At 40.3% G+C, this 26,833-nt stretch overlaps 1 protein-coding gene across 6 annotated transcripts; it reads left to right on the top strand.

Annotated features, from left to right (window-relative positions):
- The first annotated feature begins 1,774 nt into the window (after positions 1 to 1,774).
- LUC7L2 (LUC7 like 2, pre-mRNA splicing factor) lies at positions 1,775 to 26,822 on the top strand. 6 transcript variants are annotated; one of them, XM_077339295.1, is made up of 12 exons: positions 1,775 to 2,181; positions 8,773 to 8,834; positions 10,654 to 10,724; positions 12,321 to 12,415; positions 17,422 to 17,520; positions 18,362 to 18,472; positions 19,812 to 19,955; positions 21,729 to 21,905; positions 22,828 to 22,919; positions 23,370 to 23,399; positions 24,013 to 24,207; positions 25,815 to 26,822. In XM_077339295.1, the coding sequence occupies exons 3-12, from the start codon at positions 10,667 to 10,669 to the stop codon at positions 26,011 to 26,013; spliced, it is 1,200 nt and encodes a 399-aa protein (XP_077195410.1). In that variant the 5' UTR covers positions 1,775 to 2,181; positions 8,773 to 8,834; positions 10,654 to 10,666; the 3' UTR covers positions 26,014 to 26,822. The 6 variants fall into 6 exon arrangements, with proteins under 6 accessions (XP_077195410.1, XP_077195409.1, XP_077195408.1 ...); XM_077339297.1 differs by lacking the exon at positions 8,773 to 8,834 and adding an exon at positions 11,749 to 11,785 and having other exon boundaries at positions 1,778 to 2,181; XM_077339294.1 differs by lacking the exon at positions 8,773 to 8,834 and having other exon boundaries at positions 1,776 to 2,181.
- Positions 26,823 to 26,833: the final 11 nt, after the last annotated feature.

Raw genomic sequence — 26,833 nt, forward strand, 5'->3', positions numbered from 1 at the left:
AAGGAGTCACAGAACCCTACCTGAGAAATTCTGGATATTGCATGTTGTTCATTTGTCAGATTGAATTAAAAATCTGGGTATACACTTGAACCAGTTCTGCCCTTGGAAGAGTGTGAAAACATTTTATCATTGGACCATCATTTGGAGGTCCTTTTCATTTAGTCTGAGCTGAATTAATAATACTGATTCATGCTTCTGTAATCCCTAGGTTGGAATACTGTAAAGCACATTTATGTGGGGCTGCCCTTAAAATTATTGTAGAAATGTCAATTAGTACAATCTACAAGTAGAAGTCTATTGATAGTGCAGATGCCTATTCCACCAACTACAGAACAGTTTTATTGTCTATTTTCAATGGAATTCAAGGTGCTGGTTCTTCCTTGCAAAGCTCTCCATGACCTGGAATTAACATTCCATTCACAAGCTAAGACCCTCTGTGCAACTGTTCTTTATTGCAGCTCATCAGGAAGGATAGACTTCTTCTGCTAGGTCTTAGGCGTTTCGGTCTTTGGGGCATAGGTCTCTGTAGGAGTCCTGTAAAGGACTTTCTGTTCCTAGATTTTGGAAGATGTGCAACAAAATGCTCTTTCAGCCATCTTTAGCATGCTAGTTTTATCACCAAGGTTTATGACTCCCCCTCCCTTTTTTGCTGTCAACTCAAAGCTGATTTAAGGCAAAACACATCCACAGATGGTTTGCCATTTCCTGCCTGTGTCACATCTCCAGTATTTCTTCGTTTCCCATCTAAATAATATCCAGGGACAATCCTGCTTAGCTTCCAATATCTGACAAGATGGAAATAACTAAATTTTGGTGAGCTTGTTTCCAATACAGCCTAGAATAAGCATATACATTTTGCAAAGATATAAAATATAAGTGAAAAGCAAGGGGCATAATCCATGACACACTTCAGTTTTGCATAAGAAAATCACAGCCTACACCCTTTTGCAGTTCATAGCATTTAACTGCAAGATAGTCTGCCCTAGAACAAGACTAGTACAGACTGACATTTATGAATGAAATCTTATACTTCATCTCTTATTCTTTATATGAACACTGAAGAAACAATTGGTGTAATTTACACCAAACCCCCTACCTTTCTCATAATTCCCAGCACAATTTTCCCCTTCATATATCTTTTTGAAGAATGAGCTGAGGCTAAGCTGCTCATACTGAAATAAATGCTCGTGGTGCCACTGGACTTTATTTTACGTGCCATTTAAGTCTCATTGCCCACACGGGAAAGTTTTTCCTGATAGTTTTTCCATGAGGTGCCTTCCATCTCTATTATTCTATGATTCTATGTATGGAAATATGTCAGTAAAAGCAATCTAGTCTGCAAAAGCTTAAGCTACAATTGTTCGTTTGTCCAACACGCCTCTCTTTTATTGCTACGGCAACCCCGTCATAACACAAAACACAAGAGAAATTCGAATTCTCGTTAGGTCCACCTTCGATGTCAAGCTTCATCCCCGCTCCCAGCATGGCGACACTTTGGCCACGGAATGAGCTTTTTTACCTTCTTCCCATCCCATAAAACCGAACTGTTTTGGCTGGCCGCGGAGGTATGCCTAATAACTCAATCAGTTGTGGGCCGATGACACTCGGGCGATTCAAAGGAGAAACGTCACAGAAAGAGGCTGGTGGCTGCGTCTCCAATCAGCTTGAACGCCGGCCCGGAGGGACGACGGGTTCTGAAGGCCAATCAGCGAAGACGCTTTACGTTACAGGCACCGCAAGCTGGGCTTGGCCAATCAGCAGGATACTAGTCGTCAGGAGAGGCGGGGGAATGGCGCGTGCGCGCGGATGTCCGTTACCGCCTGGCAGCGCGCGCGCCTAGTGAGGCAGGCGTGAAGGGGGCGAGCACAGGGGGACCCGCCGTCCGCAGCAACAGACTGGCACGAGGCGGTCCCTCGCCGTCCCTTCCGGCAGCCGCGTTAACTGAAGGCGGCTTTGTGACTACTGCGGCCTTAAAGAGAGACGGAGAGAGCGAGCGCGATTCCCTCTGAGCTTGTCCCGGAGAGAAGCGACCGTCGCGTCGGGCTCGACACCTTCTAGGCCGCTGTGGGCGGGGCTTACAGGGACGAGGCCGGCCCCTCCGGGCCCCGCGCGCTTTCAGGATGTCGGCACAGGCCCAAATGCGCGCGATGCTGGACCAGCTCATGGGCACCTCCCGGGACGGTAAGAAGTGCTGCCTGCTCATCAGGCTTGAAGAAGGCGGCGGAGTGCCGGCGCGGGGGAGAGAGGCCTAGTGCGGTGGTTGGCAGCGCCTGCGTATCGCCTTCCCCCCTGCAGGGGCGGGGCTTAGGCGGGGTGAGAGGCCGGCCGGCGTCCCGGCGCCGCTACTGGGAAGCGCTAAAGGGAGGTTATGTGGAGGGGGGGGCGGATTGGGGTGAGAAGAGACGCCAGGGGCCTCCCTCGGAGGAGGGGGCAGTCGTGTCTCTCGTTGTACCGAAGAGTGGTTCACTTCCGTCTTCCGCCACGTACGCGACATTGACAGTCTCAGCCAGTGGATCGACTGCGAGCAGGATCTGGTTCACTTCGAAATACGAAATTGCCCCATCCCTAGTTCATCTCGGCTCAGTGAAACAGCAGTTTGCCTTATTGTAACGGGAGGAAGTGTGTGAGTTGGCTTGATTCGGCCCTAATTCCAAACGATGGTCCTGGCCAACCTACTGGAAATCTGACCCAAACCAGCATTTCAAACCAATATCCCCATACAAAATTCAGCATAATTGGGGAATCAGAATTTGTCAGCATCCCTTTTCTGGCTTTACTGATATCTTTTGTTTCTTTAAATGAGAATGGCTTAACTGGAATGAAAATGGTAATAACACATTTGCTGAGGGGATTGTCTATCAGCATACTTTTGAGGAAAACTTTTATGTGTCTGTTTTATGGATCCATTTGTGTATTTCCATGGAATTCAAAGCAGTTTCATTCATTAGTGAACTTCGTAGGCCTTACTGTAATCTTAACCATTTATCCTGACATGTGGGGTGATCATATACTGGGGAGAGAAAAAGCAGTGGATCTACTGTCCTATGAATCATAAAAAATCTGCATGTAAAGACTTATTATCTATGAGACAGTTTCTTCTGACTATTAGGTGATGTTTTGCAGTTAATACTATTTAACCTAAATTTGCTTAGTTTAAGTTAACATGTTATTCCATTCAGTATTTCTGGGCTTTCAGATTTGTCTGTTTCATTCTCCTTGACACAGCATCTTATTAATAACTTGTTAATTGTTGATCATTTGGATTATAACTCCTGAAACTCCTTTAGTAATATAGTTATTTATTTAATTATTTAATATGTAATTCTTGCCTTGCTTTAAAGGTGTACACTGGTCTTAGATGACTTTATCATTCACTTTGTCAGAGTCCCTTGGAATTCAGTTGGGAGGATTTTCGGTGTCCACAGTTTTGAAATAAAAACAAGTACTGTATTGTATTCCAAATGTCTTTATAAGTCACAGACTAGTGTATGTATTGTATCTTTGTGTTAATATCATTTATGTGTTTAAATAATGATTATATCAAATTAGACAAGAAAAATTTCAAAAAGCAATGAAAGAAAACTCCATTTTGTCTGCTTTCTTTTGGGTATGAGGAATTGAAATTTTGGGAAAATTGGTTAAGATTTAATTGTACCTATATAATTATATAGTTGTTTTTTGCCATCAAAGAGCTAAATAGACAATTCAACGTTTGCAAATGAAAAAAGAAGTCTATTGCTTGTACAGAAATGATGATCTCATTCAATTTATCAATTAAAACTTTCTAACAGTAAAAAGAAATTAACTCTTCAGTAGCATGTGATCACCAGACACATTTTTGCATACTACTTTTGAACCAGATAGCTATGTTTAAATTATAAATTCTTGAAAACTTTCTCTACAGTATACAAGAGTGAGTTAATAGAACACTGCTTTGAGAAGATTTAACTAGCTCCAATTGATAAGATATTTAATAGGAACTACTTTAGTGCTTGCCAGAATACCAACTTTAGCATTGGAAAAGTGCAAAAAGGTGTGTCTCTAGATTTAATTCTTTCTTTCTTTTTGAGATACTGAGTCTTCAGATATCTATTTCCAGATTTTTAACAGACTTGAAAACTGCTTGGGAAATGTGGTACTAATGTGAAAAATATAGGCTTACTAATGAAACTCATATAACTGTTCCTAAAAATGCTGTGTTGAGTTCTATGGCCTTGTGGTTTTCACATAATCCTGTCAGGTCAGGACAAATTCTTGTTTTTCTTATTTGTTCCTTGTGTCTTGATACTTGATCAGACGCTTAACCCATGGTTAAAGGCATAGGGTTCATCTCAGTGCCCTTAAAACCATGTAATCAGAATATAATTGGATGCCTGTGTGCTTAGAATTTACCTTGATACCATGAAAGTTACCATGGCTGAAACTAGAAAAACATTTATTACAGTTGTGTGTATGTTAGATACACATATCTCACTCAGAATTTTCAATACAGTTAACTGAAACTGAAAGCCCTATTATGACAGGTTTTGGCTATTTCATCCTTTTGGTCTAGGGTTTCCCAGGCTACCCGATTTCAGCTTTCCTTGATTGTACCTACACCCCCTCTCACTGGGTGGGAGGAAATGAGAAAATAGGTAGGGCTATAGGCGGATGGAACCTTAGTGATCTAAGTGAACATGATGGGTTTCTTCAGTGGACTGATCTTGAAGGACAAAGGCAAATACTTGTATATTGCACAGATCATATTTTCAGTTTATACATATTTGGAATTCTGAAATAAAATCTGCAGCAATCTGAATTGGTCGTTCTCAGTTTCTAGATTCCTACTGATCTAATTTTCAGTGATCAAAAGACAGCTGTGGGTCTGTGGTTCTTGAGCACATTAGAGATTGAGCCGTACTAGAGACCTGTAACAAGAACTACAACCTTTTATGCCTACCATGTTTAGTGCTTCACTTAAGTCTGAGATTCTGTACACATATTTTGAATCATTATTTAATAGAACTTGCATAACATATAGAATTACCGTACGATAACAATATGTACTGGAGATATTGCTCCTACTCCTAATATTGTGGGCACATTTGAATTCTTGAGATAAAATGCACGGAGAAATCTCTCTACAACTTTGTCTTTTTAGGACATTGGCTTTTAATGTGGACGTGACAGTATGTTAAGAATACAGCTACAGTATTTGCTGGCGTATAAGACTTTTTTCCGCCTGAAAAGCATGCCTCCAAGTGGGGGGGTCATCCTATACGCTGAGTGCACTTCAGTTGGGATAGACATAGCTGCCCATAGTGGCCTCCTGATGCCTGCCCAGTGCCCATAGTGGCCTCCCAATGCCCGCTCACCTCATTCTACATACCATCCAGTATCGTGTGGTGTCCAGCGCTGCCGCGGCGGGTCACCAGCATGGCTGCGGCGAGCATCAGCAGTGAGACGGGTGCCAGCCTTTTGGGCGTGACCAGCCCGTTCTGCTTGGCGGGAAGCAGTGGTGCTCCAGCCCACCCCTTGTCTACGCAGAGCTTGCACTTGCGCACTAGTACCGATCACAGGGAGATGCAGCCGTACACCGTTGCGCTGCAGCCGTACAATGGTGACAATGACAGGTACTATAATGTAACAAACTATATTTTGAGTGGAAATGTTGGGGGGTCACCTTATACGCCCAATCGTCTTATACGCCGGCAAATACGGTAAGTAATGGTGGAAAGTGCCATTAAGTCTGAGGCATATTATGGTGACCCAATATGTTCTTTAAGGCAATAGGCATTCCAAGGGGGTTTGCCATTGCCTGTCTCTGCATAGTGACCCTAGACTTCCTTGGTGATCTTCCATCCAAATACTAAGCAAGGCCTATGTATCTGATGAGATCAGGCTAGCTTGGACCATTGAGGTCAAGGCATAACTATGTATAACTAATTTTCTTTCTGGTGGGTTGTCTGTAGCAGCTAAATAAAGTTTGAGTTAAAGTTGGTATAAATAGGTGCCACTGAACTCAATCTTAGTTTTCTTTCTGTAAACAAAAAGGCAACTATAGTAGAAACTATAGTTGCCTTTTTATTACCTCAGTTGTTAAAGCATATTGGAAATAGACAATATGTTCTATGTTGTTGTTTTTATACAAAGAAGACTGATCCATGGAAGCATTTTAAGTGCCTTAGAGATACAGTCCTTCTGGCAACCTGAAAACTCTTCCTGATAGGCTGGATAACATTTACGTCAGAGAGATTTTCTTTCAGTGCAAAAATACCCAGATGCAAATTGAATAAAAATTCAATTTAGAAATTCTCATCTATTACCTACCCATATTTTTGGGTTGCTGCTGATGTCTTTCTTCTGGTGATTCCTTTGAGTATACTAGATAAATTGAGAGAGGAAACCTGAGGTCCTTCACGTTGCTTTACGTTTTGCAAGGAGAAATCCTGGAAAAGACTTTCTGTTCCAAAGATAAACTTGGGTAGCTGTTTGTCTGAAGTAGCAGAATGAATTTTTAAAGTAATAAATGATATTTCTTTCATAAAGATATTTCTTTCATAATGATATTTCTTTCATACCTCGGGGGCTTGGTCCGGTACTTTTTAACATATTTATTAATGATCTAGATGAGGGGGTGGAGGGACTACTCATCAAGTTTGCAGATGACACCAAATTGGGGGGACTGGCAAATACTCCAGAAGATAGAGACAGAGTTCAACAAGATCTGAACACAATGGAAAAATGGGCAAATGAGAACAAGATGCAATTTAATAAAGATAAGTGTAAAGTTCTGCATCTGGGTCAGAAAAATGAAAAGCATGCCTACTAGATGGGGGATATGCTTCTAGGTAACACTGTGTGTGAACGAGACCTTGGGGTGGATTGTAAGCTAAACATGGGCAGGCAGTGTGATGCAGTGGTAAAAAAGGCAAATGCCATTTTGGGCTGCATCAATAGGGGCATCACATCAAAATCACAAGATGTCATAGACCCATTGTATACAGCACTGGCTAGACCACACCTGGAGTACTGTGTGCAGTTCTGGAGGCCTCGCTTCAAGAAGGATGTAGATAAAATTGAAAGGGTACAGAGGAGAGCGACGAGGATGATCTGGGGCCAAGGGACCAAGCCCTATGAAGATAGGTTGAGAATGTTCAGCATGGAGAAAAGGAGGTTGAAAGGGGACATGATAGCCCTCTGTAGGTATTTGAAAGGCTGTCTTGTAGGAGGGCAGGATGATGTTCCCATTGGCTGCAGAGGAAAGGACGTGCAGTCATGGGTTAAAACTACAAGTACAATGATACAGGCTAGATATCAGGAAAAACATTTTCACAGTCAGAGTAAAACATTTTCACAGTCAGCAGTGGAATAGGCTGCATAAGGAGGTGGTGAGCTCCTCTTCACTGGCAGTCTTTAAGCAAAGGTTGGATACACATTTTTCTTGGATGCTTTAGGACAGTGGTCCCCAACCTGCGGGCCGTGGTCCGGCGCCGGGCCGCGGCTCCCTCTCCCCACCCCCACCCCCGCAGTAAAAAACTTCCCAGGCCGCAAGCTTGCAGCCCGGGAAGCTTCTTACTGCGGGAGGGTGGGGAGAGAGAATCAGGGCTGGGCCGCGCGGCCCGATGCGCGGGCGTGGCCCGGTGCGGGGGCGTGGCCTTTGCGGGGGCGGCCCGCGGGGGCAGCCCGATGCGCGGGCATGGCCCGCGGGGACGAGGTCCGTGCGGGCGCGGCCCGATGCCCTGCCGGTCCCCAGCCTCAGAAAGGTTGGGGACCACTGCTTTAGGATACTTTGGGCTGATCCTGCGTTGAGCAGGGGGTTGGACTAGAGGGCCTGTATGACCCCTTCCAACTCTATGATTCTAAATGAAGGAGTGTTTGTTAAAAATATCTTTAGATTAGAAGAACACAGATCTGTTCTGGAGATCTTGAGTTGTTAGAAGCAAACTGATTAGAACTTCAGGTTATCAGAGATTTCTGAAGCCCTCTTTCCCAGATAAAAATTTGTTCATTTAAAAATATGCTTTAGCGATATCCCCTTCTTTATAATTGCATATCATAATAGAAGTCAATATAAAAAAAATTCCTTCTCCTATATGGTGTTTTCTGGTTTGCGTGGACAGAAGATACCAAGATGGCTTTTTAGTGATGCTCTTCTGAGTCTGCAGGTTGATTCTGGCAAATGCCTTTTTCTCTGCAGTGACTGTAGTTATAATATGGGAAATATTAATCTGTGCTTAGTTTTAAAAAGTCATGAACCTGGATTTAGTTTTGAGTGATTTGGAATATAGAGTGGTTTAAACAAGGGAGAACTGCTTTTTTTGTCATGATTTGTGTGTTGATCTAGGTGCAAGGAATCAATGTTCGTATCCCTACTCAGCCATGAAGCTCTGTGGGTGACTTTAGGCAACTTACTCTTTGCCTAACCTACTTTATAGAATTGTTGCTTAAAATGGAGAGAAGAACTGGATATCTGAGTCTCAGCCCCTTCATAAAGTATTAGGGTAAAAATGTAGAAGATAGAGATTAATCAAAGAAGAATTTATGATGCCTATATGGTGGTGAGCTCCGATTGAGGGTTGTGGTTGTAGGGGTGGCAGAAGACAAAAGTTGTTTATGGTATCTCAAAACAGACCCTGTATCCATTGGGAAGGAAAGGAAGTTAACACTAGGTAACATCTGCTCAAGGCTTAGCTTACTTGCTTGGTATGGTGTCTTTGGAAAGGAAGCACTTGATGATTTTGTCTGATTATTTTTATTTACTTCATTTATACCCCTCTTTTCTCCCAATAGGGACCCAAAGCGGCTTACATCCTTCTCCCCACCTCCGTTTTCCCTCACAACAACCATGTGAGGTAGGTTAAGCTGTGTGACTGTCCCAAGGTCACCCAGCAAGCTTCCATGGCAGAGAACGGACTTGAACCTGGGACTCTCAGATCCTAGTCAGACACTCTATATCGCATAGGCTCTCTACACCAGGGGTAGTCAACCTGTGGTCCTCCAGATGTCCATGGACTACAATTCCCATGAGCCCCTGCCAGCGTTTGCTGGCAGGGGTGCATGGGAATTGTAGATCATGGACATCTGGAGGACCACAGGTTGACTACCCCTGCTCTACACCACACTGATTTTGTTGAGTTTCTGTTATGAACAATTTAAGCTACTTGTTGAATTGCATTGTAGTCTCCCATCAGTCAACATACTTACAACTCTATATTTGCCAAAATCCAAGTGGGGATGCCTTATAAAAGAGGTGTGTTATGATAGGTCTGGTGCCTAAAGGCAGTAAACCTCTGAATGCCAGTGCCAGGAGGCAATATCTGTGGAAGGCCTTGGCCTCTGTGCCCTGTTGTTGGCACTCCAGAGTAACTGATTGGCCATTGTATAAGACAGGGTGTTGGACTTGATGGACCAGTGGTCTGATCCAGCAGGGCTGTTTATATGTTTGTTTGATGCACAGGTAGACCTTAATTCCATTTGTCTTAGGTGGATGTTCACTGCTTTGTTGATTATTTCCCCTTAAATAGCTTCTCTCTGGAGGCAACCAAATACAGTTATAGAAGTATAACTGTGTCATAAATGTTATATATATTTCTATCAATGGGAAAAATCATGGATAGACCTGAAACCAAGAGTTATCAAAAGGATGTGGGTTAAAACTTTGGTTAACCTGTGAAACTTCCTTTTTGTTAAATAACTGCAAGTGTTGCTTAAAGTGTAATCTGAAAAATAAGCCATTATAAAAGGGGGCTCATATCTTTACTTTGTAATGATCACAACTTATTTAATACCTAGTTGTGTGGAAAATTTTGACGTTGCTTTTGGATTTCAGGTTGAGTGGAATATGATTCCTTTAACAATGCAGGGAGTTGGATTGTAAAATGCAGGAAAAGATATAATATGTGTGCATAGCAATTGTCCTTACAGGTTTTATATAATTGCTTCCATCTCTATTATGAAAATATGGTTTGGGCCAGACATGTTGCAAAAAAAAGGAAGCTGCTGTTTCTAAAGATGAACTTAGTTTTATAATTGCATACATTTAGTATTGCTATTACTTATCATTAGTAAATTAAAGACATTTGGGGGCACTGGAGTATGTAACAGTAGGTTTTAAAAATATCTCTATACCTGGGTGCTGATGAGCTACAGTAACAACCTTGTTTTAAACATTAAAAGAGAGCAAAAATTATTTCAATTTATTTAAAAATTCAGTTTTCCCATCAGAGTTCACTTTTATATATAATGATGATGATTTACATTACATTTTGTGATCAAGCCACTCTTGCTGAAAACTAGTTGTTTTTAAAAATGTAAATGGCTATATTTATAAGCAGGACTGGAAAATATTTCAAATTCTAGGCACCAGAATCAAATTTTAGGTCCAACATCAAATGCATAGGTACCTGGGTAATTTTAGAGAAAGACATATAAACAAAACATTGATACCTAGGAATTAAAATATTTTTCCAGCCCAGCCCTGGTTAAATATCAGCTATTTTCAGCAAACCCCCCTCCCCCCAAATAGGCTAGTACATCGCTGTCAGGCACAACATCATTCAGGTGTCCCTGTTTTTTACAATTAACTTGTATTTCTAGATGCTGTGATGAAAATGCTGGCAGAGTTTATTATATACAAACTGAACAATCTGGCCCCTTGTTTTATTTATAAAGGTTCAATGTATCTATGCCTGCCTACTTCATTCTGCAAGGGAGTGTCAGAAAGGCCCCGCATTCGCCGAGCCGTGAGTTATTGCTAACTTTTCAGATGTGTTAATTAATGTGGAACCAGCGCACATGTGTCTTAAAAAGAGAGCAAGATTGGGAGGAAAGTATCCACATTCCCTCAAGTATTCTGCAGTAGGAGGCATGACTTTTAAGGGCAACTCTAAATTTTCATTAATTTAAACCTAGTACATTGAGAGACCTAGCATTTGTAAACCTATTGTTGAACTACTCTGAAGCTGCCGTAGGATATGAATTACTTAATCTAATTATTCTGTTTTAGTTTCTAAAATAAAAGTTTAATTTAAGCAGAATATGGCCCTCTGCATAGGGCAAATAGTTAAAACTGAATTTATACAATAGAGTGATTAGGTCAGGGGTTTGGAGCATAGATTTCAAGCCAGTTTGGTGTAGTGGTTAGGAGTGTGGACTTCTAATCTGGCATGTCAGGTTCGATTCTGTGCTCCCCCACATGCAACCAGCCGGGTGACCTTGGGCTCGCCACGCCACTGATAAAACTGTTCTGACTGAGCAGTAATATCAGGGCTCTCTCAGCCTCACCCACCCCACAGGGTGTCTGTTGTGAGGAGAGGAATGGGAAGGCGACTGTAAGCTGCTTTGAGCCTCCTTCGGGTAGGGAAAAGCGGCATATAAGAACCAACTCTTCTTCTTCTTCTAAACTGGGTGCTCCAAATTTAATAGAATGGAGTAATGAGTACATTTGTAACTTCTACCATTTCTACCTTTTGTGGTAAAGTTGTGTGGAAAAGTTATGAACACATCCTTTTTCTGCTTCAGAAAGCAGATTTCTTCTGCTACAGTAATTCACCAATAGGTTTTCACTTTACACAATGGCAGTTTTAAGGAATAAATAAAATACATGAGTTGTGAAACTGCTGCTGCATCTTTAGACAGGACCTCCTTTGCAAATCTGAAATAATGACCTTTCTGTTGTACATTGAGGGACAGTAACCTCTGCAGTAAATCAGTAGCCAGGTAATTGAGCTTACAATTTAGATCTAATATTTCCAACCTTGTTCACAGATATGATTGATTAGACTTGCAATTGGACATCAATGTGGTAAGCAGGCTGATGCTTTTGTGTTTCTAGAAGTCTCATTTCGTCATTAATGCAGATGCACTGTGTTCAGCTTATGAAATATAAATCGTTTAATACTACTGGTAGGCATTCCTGTTTCTTCCAGTGTTCTAGGTTTATAAACTCATCCACCTGTGTTCAGCCTGCCCAAAGTAAAAGGGCTTTGCAACCGCATCATGAGGGCTTGAAGAAATGTCAGTGACATTCAATAGAAACTTGAAGGACAGTCCATGTGTATTAGAATCTGTGACTTTTGTACGTACACTGTAAAGGCAATGATTCTTCATGATGTATAGTTACATGTTTAACTTTCTGTGTACTATTTTAGTGTTATGCAGTATATTAAATAGTTACTACATTTAAATGATTGCTGAGCTAGAGTCAAGTTTTAGTTTCTATTTTGTCACATTTTCTTTATGTAACACGGAGAACAGTCCTTTGGATGCAAATGAAACAACACTGGCCTTTAGAACATTCCATGTTTGTCTAATCAGTGGTGTATGTTTCTGTGTTGCAGGGGACACTACCCGTCAACGAATCAAATTCAGTGATGACAGAGTATGCAAAAGTCATCTTCTCAACTGCTGCCCTCATGACGTCCTCTCTGGAACAGTGCGTATTTTATACTTTGCATATATTACTTACAGAAATGTTTAACTGTACAATTCCCAGCAGTTTGTGACCCTTGTTCTTAGATTTGTGGGGCTTGGCTGCCATATTCAGTAGGTTTTTGCTTAGTCATATACACTGAGCTTATGAGCCTAAATTCAACGTTGCATGTTCAATATACTATCCTGTTATAAAAAGACTAGAGCACATCAGCTGTTTCGCTCTCACTGCCCCTATTTGTAAAATAGTAAAAAATTTGAATTGTGCTCTGGCATTTTAATTGTCCTAGTGAATAGGTGCTAGCTTTCCTGATCTTTTATTCTGTTCTGAGTTAATTCTGCTACTAGTTTCCATCTTAAGACTGTTTTTCTTTCACAACATAGACATTAACTAATTTTCTTTGGCTCTGAGATCCAGCCCAAACATTTAGGAGCTAGGCTTATTTTTCAGCTTTACTTTACTTTTTCAGCTTTACTTTAATAACCATATTTTCTAATTATTGCTATCACAAAACCTAAGCCTAATCTGTTCACAGTTTCCTGTAATTTTATTAAAACTATGATGATGTATGTAAACAAACATTGGGTGGGGCAACTCTGGTCATCATCACAACAAAAAATTAACCTATCATCCTAGTCTTACTGTTCATAATTCTATTTATTGGTCTTAACAGGTCAATTTAATTGAATATTTAAGATAGTACAAAAAGCAGCTAATTAAGAATTCATCCACCACTTTTGAGTGGTTGAAAGTTAAGTTTACATATAAACAAGCAATGACAACTTCATGCACACTTTTTTATATCATGCAGCAAAACATTCTCATGCAAAATAATAAGTTTTGGGTTGAATCCAGCTGATTTCTTTGCTCCATATCAGCAGATCTCTCCTTATTACAACCCCTATTCCACATGGCTTTTGCTTATGCAGGCCCCATGATCCTTCCTTCATTCTTTTTTCACCAAGGGAAGCAACTGATTAGACCCAGTCTTTTTACTTCTACTGAGAAGTTATGAGATACTACAATAAAATCTTTGCTGAAAATACTAGAAATGATGAAACGAAGGTATTATTTAGCTATTACACTTTCCATATAGTTTTGTCAAAGTGAAAGTGGCATCAGGAAAAAAAACATTCTTTGACACTCATGTTGTGTTTTGAATCATTTATTCAGATACTGTCACTCACTAGCACTTTGTTTCAAAGAAGTTACAAATTCACATGTGTGGTCTGAATGTTTTTTGTTTTTTTGGTTGGCTCAAAAAAAAGAGGGTTGGAGATGTGGGCTGAAAATAAACCCAGAAGTGAATAACTTTGGGAATATTAGGTTTGTGCTTATGATTGGAAGGAGCTGATAGCTTACAGTCTCACTACTTACCTTTAGTGTGGTAGACTTGAATATTTATGTTTTTCATGTGTACTCTTTCAACACAGCCCACTATCTAAAGTAGAAGCCCAAGAACAGTTTTATCTCACAACATATGGTAAACCTGTTCTTGGGATCTATCACTTCATGGGACAAACAAAAAGATTGTAGCCTAGCCTGACATGTTAACTTTCTTTGCATATGGAACAGTTATATGATGATAAACTATTTGTTTAGAGTGGCCTGAAGGAATGATAGTCAGGAAGGTTACAGGAAAACAACAAAGAAAAAAAATGAAAAAAACAACTTGCTTCTCCAACAGCAAATTTTAAAAACTCTATGTATAAAGAACAACGTACTACTTTTATGTAGTGCAGAATGCCACCTTCATGCTATAGTAGCCAATGTGTTTGTTATTTTAAAAGTTGGTAAAAGCTCTTTGGCCTGTAGGTAAGTTGGGAGGAAGTAAAATAGTTGTTAAAAGGTGAGCTCTTTTTTTGTAGACATAATGCATCTGCAGTAGTTAGATAGGGGCTCAATCATTGTAGAGTGTAGAAGTATCTATGAAGTTATGAGGCAGGTCGTTTCAAGAAACAAGCAAAGGAAATCAGATGTCATATGACATGAGCAAGCAAAATTATGGCACTGTAAATTTTGTTTTAAATGTATTGGTTGGATTCTGTCAAATGTATGTGGATCTGTTTGCCCAATTCCTCCTCCAGCAGGTACCTCCACTCATCCCTATGCTATTCCTTCCCCTGGGCTAGTATTTCTGGATATACTTGATGCTGCTTCAGTAGGGGAGAGGCACAGTGAGTCACACTGCAGGCAGAGACCCTGCTATCCAGAGTGATCAACATGCCATTTTTTTCTGTGTTCCCTTATTTCCATCTTACTTTTGTTTGAGGTTTTCCTGGATAATAGTACTGCTAAGTTCTATCAGAGTTGTGATTATTAGGAATTATGTGTTGAGTGCCTATGTGTCCTTGACTACCTATGTGGTCATCACAACTCTGCCCACATCCATAAACTTAGGAAAGGAGTAGGATCTGCTTGATAGTACATTGAACTTCAGAGAGCAATTCCAAAGCATGACACAGTATGACTACAGAGATGTTCTCTTCAGCATCAGCATCTCCTAGCTTTGGAAAGTTTTGCTGTCCAAGAGGAAAGGTATCATGATGAGTAAATCTGTAAACTCCTGATTTTTTTAAATTATGAACTTTAAAACACATAAAGTTCTGATGTCCAAGTTCAGTTATTGGTTATACCTGTATCACTAACTGTGTTTGTATCTAGTAATGATCTTACTCCTGGTTATCAGTGCTCAAGACTTTAGCCAGAAGACCATCCTTATCCATTGTTCCTCCTCTTAATATTTGTGAAACATCCTGGGGGTGGAACGGTCCAGGGTGTCCAAGTTGGAATAGGGCCAATCAGGGAAGGGTTCCCGCCCTCCCTTCCTAGATGCTAGCCACTTTGCTGTCAGATGCTGCAGGAGCCAGCATGTGAGAGAAAGAGAGACAGAGAGCCCTGCCAACCCGTCCTGATTACTTGCTATGGCTCCTGCTGCAAGAGAGAGACAGGGAGAGCTGCCCCAATGAGCTCTCGTTCCCTGCTACAAACAGCCCTGATTACCTCCTATGGCTCCTGCAACAGAGCTAGAGAGAGAGATCTGCGCCTGTCGGTGTCCCCTGGATCCTAGCACCCATTGCATTCCTGGTTGCAATGGGCTTTCTTGCTAATAATAAATAAGTGGAAATGGACTGTCTAAAACCCATAAAGCAATGAGATATGCATATACCTTGGGTATTCACTGATAATAACCTAATAGGCTGATTCCTGGTCATACCCAACAATCTTGCATATTTCTTTATGAATATTCCTTCAGAATACTTTTGCTTTCAGACATTCCGACCAGATAGGCATAATATGTCTGTACATTTCCAAGACATGATAGAAACAACATCAGGCATTTTTGCTAATCTCAGGATATGAAACCACCTGAGCAATGCCTTTACACAATTTTCAGTAATATTTGCATTACTGGATAATTTAAATATTGTTTAATCTCTGTCGTGTTACCTGAAAAAGTTTTTCAACAAACTTTCTTATAACCATTTCTGAGTTTGCTACTTTCAGTCTTCTACCTCAAAGCATAAAAATTGGCCATTAGGACATGCCGGCAAGGAGGGATATAAAGTAAATGTTAAAAACTATCTAATGATTTAAATACATGGATATCATTAAATCTAAATGTTTAAATGTTTCAGATGAAATTCAGTTGTTTCAAGCTTGTTACTGATAATTTACTGTTTTGAACACAAATGTAATCAGGTCACCATTGAGTATGGTTGAACCCTGACCAAACAAGCTAATACAATGATTTGCTACTGAAAGAATCTAAGGAAAAGCCATGACAATTAAACAGCATTTTAGTTAGTGGTGGTGGAGTACCCTAAGAATCTGAGCCTATTCTTAGTGGTCTTATTTCTATTTGTGTAACAATGTGCCAATGAAAAGAAATGACAATAAGGTAGTAGGTGCAGAGCAGACTGGACTAGAATTTATCATATTTACAAAAATGCCCTGCTGGATTAGAATACTCGTCAGTTTAATCCTGCATCCTGGTTTAGACAATGGCCAGCTGCTGTAAATACTGAGTGTTTATTGTATCTGTTTGCTATTAATTTCTTTAAAATGTGTAAAAATGACAGTTTATGGTAATTTCCCTCTGTTAAAGCATTATAGTACATCTGGTTGCATGGCTGAAAATTCTGCAGGTAATACATGCTAAATTAGTTTTTATAAACTAGAACTCTGAACAGATTTGTCTCAACTTCAGATTGACTTTTTTTGCTGTTTATTATGAATGCTTGTACAGTGCTGCCTGATAATCACTTTTAGAATTATCGTGTCTAAGACACTACTTCCTCAGGCCTCATAATTTTTGGATGTCTCTCCTTGCCATGGGAGAGGCTTAGGCTTGCATTCTACCACTTCTGCCACAGGAAAACTCCACCATCAGTTGTCCTCACTGTAAGAAGGTCAGTTAAAGGAGTCTGAATAGAATTGAAGGTATTTGGCGTTTGTTATGAAGATCATAATTCGTAATTTCCCCTTTCTATGGCCTTTATTAAACAAACAGGCTGATAGATATACAAGGATAGTAGGATAACTGCACGAAGAGGGAAGACTTATTCAGAATAGTTTAGTCTTACAAGTTCAAGTACTGCTAGAAATGCTGAGGCTATAGGTGGCCACACTGCTTCCAAATAGAATCCAAAAACCAAAGCCAGGTAGTACCTTTATTAAGACCCAGCAGCATAATGCTCATATTATGGCAGCAGTAGATGGATGTTCAAACAAATATTAGTCGGCTATTCTTCATTTGAGCAATATTATATAGACCATCTTAGCATGGACCTAGTTCTGATCACTGCCCCAAGATGGCAAGTCTGAGAGGGAGTGATGCATAAATCAAACAAAATACTTCTTTTGTCTTAATAATTTGGTTGTGCTAATTAATTGAAATATTGCATTGTTTCTGAGCTTATATGAAATTTGCTTGCTTCACAGTATTTTATCAGAATATTGTTTAAAGCCACTTTAGTATGTATAAAATTCTGTTTTTCTGTCTTTAGAGAATGGACCTTGGAGAATGTCTGAAGGTGCATGATTTGGCATTAAGAGCAGATTATGAAATCGCATCCAAAGAACAAGACTTTTTCTTTGAGCTTGATGTACGTTTATCTTTGAATTCTCTCTAACCTATATATATATGATGGGAGGTGTAACAGTGAGGGAAGTTGACTCAAGGACATGGTGTCATGCTGGTTTTGGCTTGTAAAATAAATGATCCTCAGTGACTTAGTGAATACATTTTTGGAGTATGCAATTTTGTGAGATGCTCAGTTTCTTGGGGTTTATAATTCATGGTTAGTTGGTTAATGGTGGAATATCGTTGGACCTCTAGTAGGAATAAAAGAAATGGGACATTTTGTTGAAAGTTTTTTTGCTTTAGAAGAACTACTCAGCAGGGCTTACTCTCTAGTTTTGACGAGATGAAGAAATGTATGAGTGATACTTTCAAGAGGATTGCTGTCAGTGAAGACATGGGAATGGGAACATACAATTAGCGATATTGTCTGATGAACAGAAACCCTTTGGGAAGTGGAAGAACAGCTGTTAATCCTGCCACATTCACTCAGTGAGAAGTTAGGACATTATTTTCTGTATGTGAAATTCAACTCATCTTCTCACTTGAACGCCTTTCCTGTTCAAATTCACTTAAGGATATGTTTCAGTCCTCCCGTGCAATTGTACATCTCATCAGCTTTCTGAATTAGTCAGTGTTATTAGAATCACAGGAATGGAAGAGTGTTAACAAAAATATGTGCTTATAAGTTTTAATATGCCTGTAAATTTGATTTCAGTTATACTTTAGGATCCCCTAGAAAGCCTTGATCAGGTGTTTCAAATATAAAAGTTGAATATTTTGGTGCAGCTTTTTACTGCTGCAAGTTTAATCTGCAATGAATGAAAAAATATTTATTTTGAGCAAGTAATCTTTTGATCCTTTAGGCAATGGATCATCTGCAGTCATTCATAGCTGACTGTGATAGGAGAACTGAAGTAGCAAAGAAAAGATTGGCAGAAACCCAAGAGGAAATCAGTGCTGAAGTTGCAGCCAAGGTAAGCATCGAGCATTCACTCTGCTGGTACCTCATTATGAATTTATCTGATTACAGGGGTTCTTGTAAACTGTTTGTTTCTCCAGTACTTTTTCAGTGTGGAAAATGTTTTTAAACATTTCATTAATTTCAACAAACTGCTGAAATCACTAGTAGTCTACTACAGGTGTGAAAGTACAGCTAAGAAAGGATAATATTAACAGGATTCATTCAGAGTGTTGGTGGCTGAATAGGAACTTGAACCTGGGCTTCCCTGATCCAGTTCGTTCTGGATTATAGTGCAGTTTAGTAATTTCTAAGCAGGGGAGGATAGTCAAATTAAATTAATTTATTACAGTCCAAGACGAGCAAACCAAAATAGATTCTAGAATACATATCAAAAGTGGCATACATATAAATATATAAAATAGCATGAATTACATAAGCTACAGAATAAAATCATTCCTTCTCCCAATTAGTCCAGAGGCTTCTGTGCCTAGATGTCAGCCATCCAAACTTGGCCACTTTGTTCCTATCTGATAACACAATCTGCCTTAAGAATGGCAGAAGAGGGGGCATTGTGTCTCATTAAAGTAAGGGTGCTCAGGGTGGTTGCATCAAAGATTACATTTTTGATTTTGTTTAAATCATGTCGTCTTTCAACGTCATGGATTCTTTGCTTGGCCAAAACTTAGGCCTGCTTAACAAAACAAAATCAGTCCCGTGGCACCTTTAAGACGAACAAAGATTTATTCACGGCGTGAGCTTTCGAGTGCAAGCACCCTTCCTCAAACCTGCTAGTAAGACATGGACAGGAGGTAATTTTACAAGAGGCCATAATATCCTAATTTGCTCCTCATAGATCTTATCTTGCATGATCAAGGGTGTGAGACCTTCTTAGAAAAAAAACCCTAGTTTTAACCAATAAAATAGTGCAGCAGACTACATCTTAACTTCCACAATAGTGGAAGGGGGGGCAGGATCGTGTGTGCTGGAGTTAATTTACATTATTCTCACAACAACCCTGTGAAATACGTGTGTGTGTGTGTGTGTTAGTCACCCAGTGAGCTTTGTGTGAGTGAAGCCAAGCTACAAAGATACAAATCCAATGCTCTGCTCTCTATACCACACTGGCTGTTGTCTTACTTTATAGACAGCCTGTAGCAAAAAATAGGCAGTCTTTTCAAAACAAATTTGTTTATGGGAAGAACGAATTGTGATCTGTGTAATCTTATTCCATTAATTCATTCTTTATATTGCGTTGCTTCTGTATATTTTTGAAATGTAATTGTCATAAGGCACACAACTTAGCTTTGCTGGAAGAAAACAGTTCCATTATTTTATCTTTTTCTCTGCCAAAGGCTGAACGAGTCCATGAATTGAATGAAGAAATTGGGAAGCTGCTTGCCAAAGTAGAGCAACTTGGAGCTGATGGAAATGTGGAAGAATCACAGAAAGTAATGGATGAAGTGGAGAAAGCAAGAGCAAAGAAGAGAGAAGCAGAGGTAATTTGAATCCATGTTCTTAAGCGGCTCACTTAATGGGATCCTTTGTTCTCCTATATTCATTAATATTTGCAATCCATGAATAAGTACTGGCATATACCGTGAGTCTTTTAAGTCCCAATATGAAGTAAGAGTTGCAGGATTTATCCATGCAGAGCACAAATTACACTGTTCTGCAACAGAACTTCACTTAGATCAAATGTGCTTAATGTTCAGCTCGAACCCTTTTATTGAACCATAGCTGTGTTTGTGGATGCTATGATTTGCACTTCCTATAGGGAAAATCTTTTTAGCCTTTTCGTTTTCGCTTTGTCCACTGCCAAGCTATACTGGCCTCCATAGTTCCAGTGATTCTGAAGAGCATATAATGATGCACTAGGAGGATCCACACATTTGATTAGGCAAATTTCCATATCTATTTAAATTTTGAAGTTATTTTATTATTATATTATTATATTTATATACTGCACTCCCCGATGGCTCAGGGCAGTTTACATAAAACAGGAACAATACAGATAACTCAGTTTATAATAATAACTAGATTTAAGGCCCGCTGTAGGCCCAATACAGCGGGCGCTAGCTTTGTCCTGGGGAAAGGAGGAGGTCCGGCATGTCAGTGACGCGTTGGGCCTGCTCCTTTCCCTGGAACGAAACCTTTTGGCCCCCCCACACCCAAGGCCATGGCTTCGTTCTGGGGAACGGAGCAGGCCCGCCACATCTCTGATGCGGCAGGCCTGCTCCTTTCCCCGGAACAAAGCCTTTTTGGCTCACCCCCGAAGCCGTGGCTTTATTCCGGGGAAAGGAGCAGGCCTGCCATGTCTCTAATGCGCTGGGCCTCCTCCTTTCCCCGGAACAAAGGCTTTCCTGCTCCCCCCCACCTGACACCGCGGCTTCGTCCCGGGGAAAGCAGCAGGCCCGCCGCAGCCTTGGGTGCAGCCGGCCCTAAAAGGCTTCGTTCCGGGCCTGCTCCTTTTGCCAGAACGAAGCCGAGGCCTCGTGGGAGGGGGGGGGGCGGAAAAGGCTTCATCGTGTCTCTGATGCGACAGGCCTGCTCCTTTCCCCAGAACGAAGCCTCATGTGAGGGGGCGGAAAAGGCTTTGTTGCGTCTCTGATGTGATCGGCCTGTTGCTTTCCCCGGAACAAAGCCTTCCCCCCCCGCCCCCCCCAGCCAAGGCCACAGCATCGTCCTGGGCCCATGGGCGGTGACTCGGCCGCTGTGTGGCCAGCAGGAAAGGAGTAGGGCAGCCGCGTCTTCGACGCAGTAGCCCCGCTCCTTTCCTGCGGCCTCCGGCAGGCGACTCACCTGCGGAGAAGGGTCTTCTTCCCACGGCGACTCCCCGGGCGGCTAATCCGATGACGGGCCCCAATTGCCCACTTGGCCTTGGATTGACAATTGGAGTGGCCAATCAAATTGACCCCTCCGCGTTTTTATCCCAGACAGATCCCGCCCCTTTCTCCTCCCCTTTAGGCCTTAACATCTTATTTAGACCGCTCTGCAGGAGCAGTTTAAAGATTATAGACTGTTAAGATTGTGATTGTATTCTGATAGTGATTATACTGGCAAGGACTGTAATAATAGACTGATCCACACTTGTGATTCACTGAAAAGCTTCTACAGGAGTAGTCTATCCCTGATCATACTGTTGACCATGCAGCAGTGATGCCCAGTCCATAGATTCACTTGCCTTTGAGCTGTTCACAAATTAAAATTTTACCTACTAAGAATGGCTGTCTGTTCATGCATTTGTGAAGATAATATTGTGTGTCTTTCAGGAAGTGTACAGAAATTCAATGCCTGCCTCTAGCTTCCAGCAGCAGAAGCTTCGTGTCTGTGAAGTGTGCTCAGCCTATCTTGGTCTACATGATAATGACAGGCGGCTTGCTGATCACTTCGGAGGAAAACTCCACTTGGGTTTTATTGAAATAAGAGAGAAACTTGAAGAACTTAGGGTAATTATATATTGAGTTTAAAAAAATATTCATGATAACTGGTTACTGGTCAGATGGTTGTGATAGATTTCAAGAGTTAATATAAATGCTTACAGCCCACTGATTTTCTGAGCACCTGCTGAAGAACCTCAGGTGGGAAATGTAGAAAATGTTTTTGAGGATAACAAATTAATATTCTGAATTCACATAGTCATGTTAGGACCTTCCCCATTGTAGTTCTCTCTCTCTGACTCCCTTTGCTGACTTCCCCATCTGTGGAAAATATTTCCTGGAGAAATACAGGAGCTTAGAGGCACCATTGGTATAGTTCTTCTGCATTACTTGCCACCTACTGTTAGATTACCAAAATTCTATATTTCAGTGTCGATTGAGAGGTTTGACTTTAAAAACTTCTTTACCTGCAGCAATATATGACAGGGTTGCAGTGGCAATAATTAAAAAATTAACCCACTGCAATACAGTGGCAATACCCATTAAAAATTAATCCACTGCTTAGAGCATACCTCTAAAGAGTATGGTTGCCAAACTCCATGTGGCACCTGGAGATCTATTGCTATTACTGTGGATCTCTACACTACCAAGATCAGTTCCTCTATAGAATGGCTGCTTTGGAGGGTAGGCAGTAAGGCATTAAACCCTGCTGAGTCAACCCTCCCCCCCACGCTCCATCCCCAACCTTTCCAGGTATTTCCCAACCCTGACCTGGCAACTCTACTAAAGAGTGATTGCATTAATTCCCTCTTCGGAATGAACAAAGATGACCTGTACTACATATACTTTTAATTATACATGATCCTGCCAGATTGTGTTTACAATTGGTAAGGGCCAAGAAATGGAAAAGTAGCAAACACAGTCTTGTAAATGCCTTGTTGGTAACAATCCTCATAAAAGTCATTGTGGAAAATGTTAATTTGTTTTTCAGAGAATTGTGGCTGATAAACAAGAGAAAAGAAATCAGGAGCGCCTCAAGAGGAGAGAAGAGAGGGAGAGGGAAGAAAGAGAGAAACTAAGGAGGTAGAAATTGTTGCATTTGTCAGTCAGCATGATAAAAATGTGTTTGCATTTGCTGCATCTAAAAAAATCAAATCTTTCTTTTAAATAAGATTTCTGTCTAGTTTGAGTGACCTGGTTGTTTTAGGTTTGCTGCTAGGACAAATTATAGTCACTTGAGTATGTGATTTGTGGTAGTATGTTGAAATGCTTATTTTCACTATAGTTTTCATTTATACCATCCTGTGCTTTTTAAAGTCTGTCAAACTATCTCTGAAGAACTCCACTTAGAAGGGGAAACATTGATCAAAAAGAAGACAGTAATCTCTTTTGTTCAGTACCTGTGGTTCTGACTTGGATTTTATGCTCTTGGTTAGCATCATCGTCTTTAATGATATCCTGTTCCAGTTTATGGATTGTCCAAGTTGACGTTTCAGCAGATTTTTACTTGTACACTTTTAACCTTCTTTTCAGGTCCCGCTCCCATAGCAAGAACCCCAAGAGGTAAGGAACCATCTTTACTTTTCCTGTGAATTTTTACAAGATCTATATCTAGTGTCATTAATAAACAAGGTATTCCCTAGTAACAAGACACACAGTTCCAGTTTCTGTCACTTTGATGGAGTATGACTGTGACAGAAACATCCATGATCTGCTGGTATTTAATCACTAGCCATAGATAACAGCTGGCACAGCTCATTTCTTAATAGAATCTTAAAACAGAATTATTTGTGCTTCGATGCTTTGATGAGCCTAGACAGTTTGAGTGTGTTGGTCAGTTAGGCAAAGAGGAAGCATGTCTGCTTTGAAATAACATGAGTCTCTGTTGCACTTTGAGAGCTGTTGGGCACCTGGTATCTGTGGGCTATTTTTGGAGAGCAGGAAGCTGGTACTTGAGCTGCAAGACTATTTGATCTCTTGGCCATTTTTAATGACTTGTTGCTACCAAGACTGGTATCTGTTAATTTACAGATACTCATTTGCCTTAAAAGTTCCTTGAAATGATGAAATTTTCAAACCTCTTCCTGCAGAAATTGATTCACGCATAGATTAGTTTCACAGGGATGAATTGGTCGATCTGGTGGCTTCTTTTTATACACTCTGAATCTCCTTTCAGATCTAGGTCCCGAGATCGCCGCAAACATCGATCTCGTTCATCTTCACGTGACCGAAAAAGAAGAACTCGATCAAGATCTCGTGAAAAACGTCACCGTCACCGATCTCGTTCTGCCAGTCGCAGCAGGAGCCGCAGCCACCAGAGAAGCAGGCATAGCTCTAGGGACAGGAGCAGAGAACGCAGTTCTAAAAAACGGTAACTATTGGGTCAGCAGGAAGGAATATCTCATGAAACTTGACTATTGTTCTTGTGGGAACATTGATAACACCTTGAACGTTATCCCGATTTTAACCATGCTTTATATGCTGTATCTAAGCATATGGTGTCCCTCATATTATTTAATTGTAGCACTTTAACATTAGGGTTATCATGGCATGTAAATAAATATGTATAATCTTTCTGAGAAGTTTTACTTGTATGATGATTAAACTTGTTTGACTCTCTTATCTGCCTTTGTGTTCAGTACATTTATCTGGATGGTAAGGAAATGTTGCTTTATTTTAATGGAAAGAGTGGGTATGCAAGTCTTGGTCCGTTTTCAATCTCAGCAATATTTTTTCCAGCCTTGCTTGGAATGGCTGATCAGTTTTATTTGGGACATGAATTGATCTTCATAATTGTCATGTGCTCCCATGATACCTGATTTAATTAGATACTTGAATTTTAATGAACATATTACAGGATCAATTGTGTTTTCATCACCAATTTAATTTTGGTATGTAACAGGAATAATGGCTTTTGATTCTGTGGATGTGCATGGATCATTGATGACTTATCACTATGTTCTTTATGTATGAAGCTTGGTGTTAATCTTAATTCCTTTCTTTTCTCTCTGTGAAATTTGTCACCAAATCATATTGCTTCTTCTTATAAAACATCACAAACATCTGTTTGTAATTTCCCACCTTAAGTATGTCAATCACCCTTTTCCTTCTGTCATCTTTGTCCTTTCTTCTTTTTCCATACATTTGCTCCCGACATCATTTACCCTTTAGGCATATTCAGATCCTACTATGCTCCTTCTGCATCCAGAATACTTTAACTTTACTATGGCCCAAGCAAAACTTCTGTCCTTATGTTTATATATACCTACTGATCATTCTTAGAAGGTTCCAGTTGTTTCCTGTTTACTGCTGCTTATACTGGAGCTTATTTCCAGAATCACATCACAATACTGTATCTCTCCATCCTTAAAACCTATTATCTGGGGAACCTTATGCTCAGTCTATTAGCCCCACCTCTTTTCTCCTCCATTTTCAGATCTCAGGGGTACAGGATAGATGTGAAACAGATAAATTAGAGTTAAGTAGTTTGACTATTGTTCAAGATCACGTTTCAAATCCTCACTCAAACACAAAGCACCCTGGTTGACTTTGGGCTAATCTCTTGGCACTAAGAAAAAAACTGCAGAACACTGAATTATATGCACCTCCCTCAGTTGCTTAGAGGAAGGCAGAATGACAAGGTACAGATACCAAAATAGATAAAATGAATCTAAGAAAAGGCTTGATTTTTCTACTTGCAAGGTATATGCATGCATGCACACACCAGTTTTGTTTGGATTACATGAAAAATGTACAAAGCAGCAGCACATTTTAAAATTGTGATCCTTCTAACATTTAAAATTTTAAGTAAGGAAAAGATAACCTAGATATAGACTATTCACTTTTCCCAACTCGTGACTCTGGAAATCTCTCTGCTTCCTTAAGCTCTGATAAAAATTAACTTTTAAAGTTGTTGAACAAGTAAACAAAAATAAAAGAGTAGTAATATAAGCTATCAAATGGATTGTATTTTCTCAGGTCCTCAAAAGAAAGATCATCCAGAGATAAAGAACGGTCAAGAGACCATCCCAGAACACCACATGACAAGGATGGGAGCTCCAGAGAGAAGTCGCCTAGAGACCGAGATTGCAAAGACAGGAAACGTTCCTATGAAAGCGCTAATGGCCGATCAGAAGACAGAAGGAGCTCAGAGGAGCGTGAAGCAGGGGAAATATAACTGGCTGTCCATTCACTTGATCCTTTAGCTTCCTATGGAGTTGCATACTGTGGTTTAGTTTACAGTTATTCAAAGGGACACCAGTGAGCAGATCCACTCTGATCCAACTAGGGTAGATGTACAGTGGATAAGAATGGTTATAATGAAGTTTGAATCAACCCTTTCAATTGGTGACAGCTAAAGCAATGTCCTTCCCCCCCTTCCCTACAACAAACTTGTAAAATGTTATTTTCACAAAATCTCTCTTCAAAACAACACTTTTATGTACCATGATGATGTAGATCTCAATGTTTTATTCTCCTTTTTCAATACAAGTTATAGTGAACAAACTATATTGTGCTCTTTGCCTTGAATGCTTTCAAACCTTTATAAAACCTTCTTACTTTCCTTCAGTCCAGACAGCAACACTGAGTGGTTTTTAAAGAGGGTGGGTGGGTGGGTCCCAAGCTTTTATTATCACTGTAAGACTTTGTTCTCAGTTGCTTCTTGAGAATTCAAGATGTTTGGCAGTATGTTTAGATTGGGGACATGTGCTGGAGAAAGCAGAAATGTGTTTTTTATTTTATTTTTTACAGTGCCTATTTAGACTTGGGAATTGAACAGCTGTTGCATTTCATCCTTTTTAAAATTTTCTGTTGAGATTTCAAAATCAAAGCCATCCCCATATCTCTGTACCATTTGACTGGTATGTGTTCAGTATGCTTGTTTTTTCCCATAAGACTTTTTTCTGCTTTTTCTTGTGGGGTGTTAACTGCACATCCTTAATTGTAAAAAAAGAAAAGAAATAAAAATAAAACAAACAAACCCAATATTGTCCAAT

This window comes from Paroedura picta, chromosome 5 (genome assembly GCF_049243985.1).
Source record: "Paroedura picta isolate Pp20150507F chromosome 5, Ppicta_v3.0, whole genome shotgun sequence".
Lineage (NCBI taxonomy): Eukaryota > Metazoa > Chordata > Lepidosauria > Squamata > Gekkonidae > Paroedura > Paroedura picta.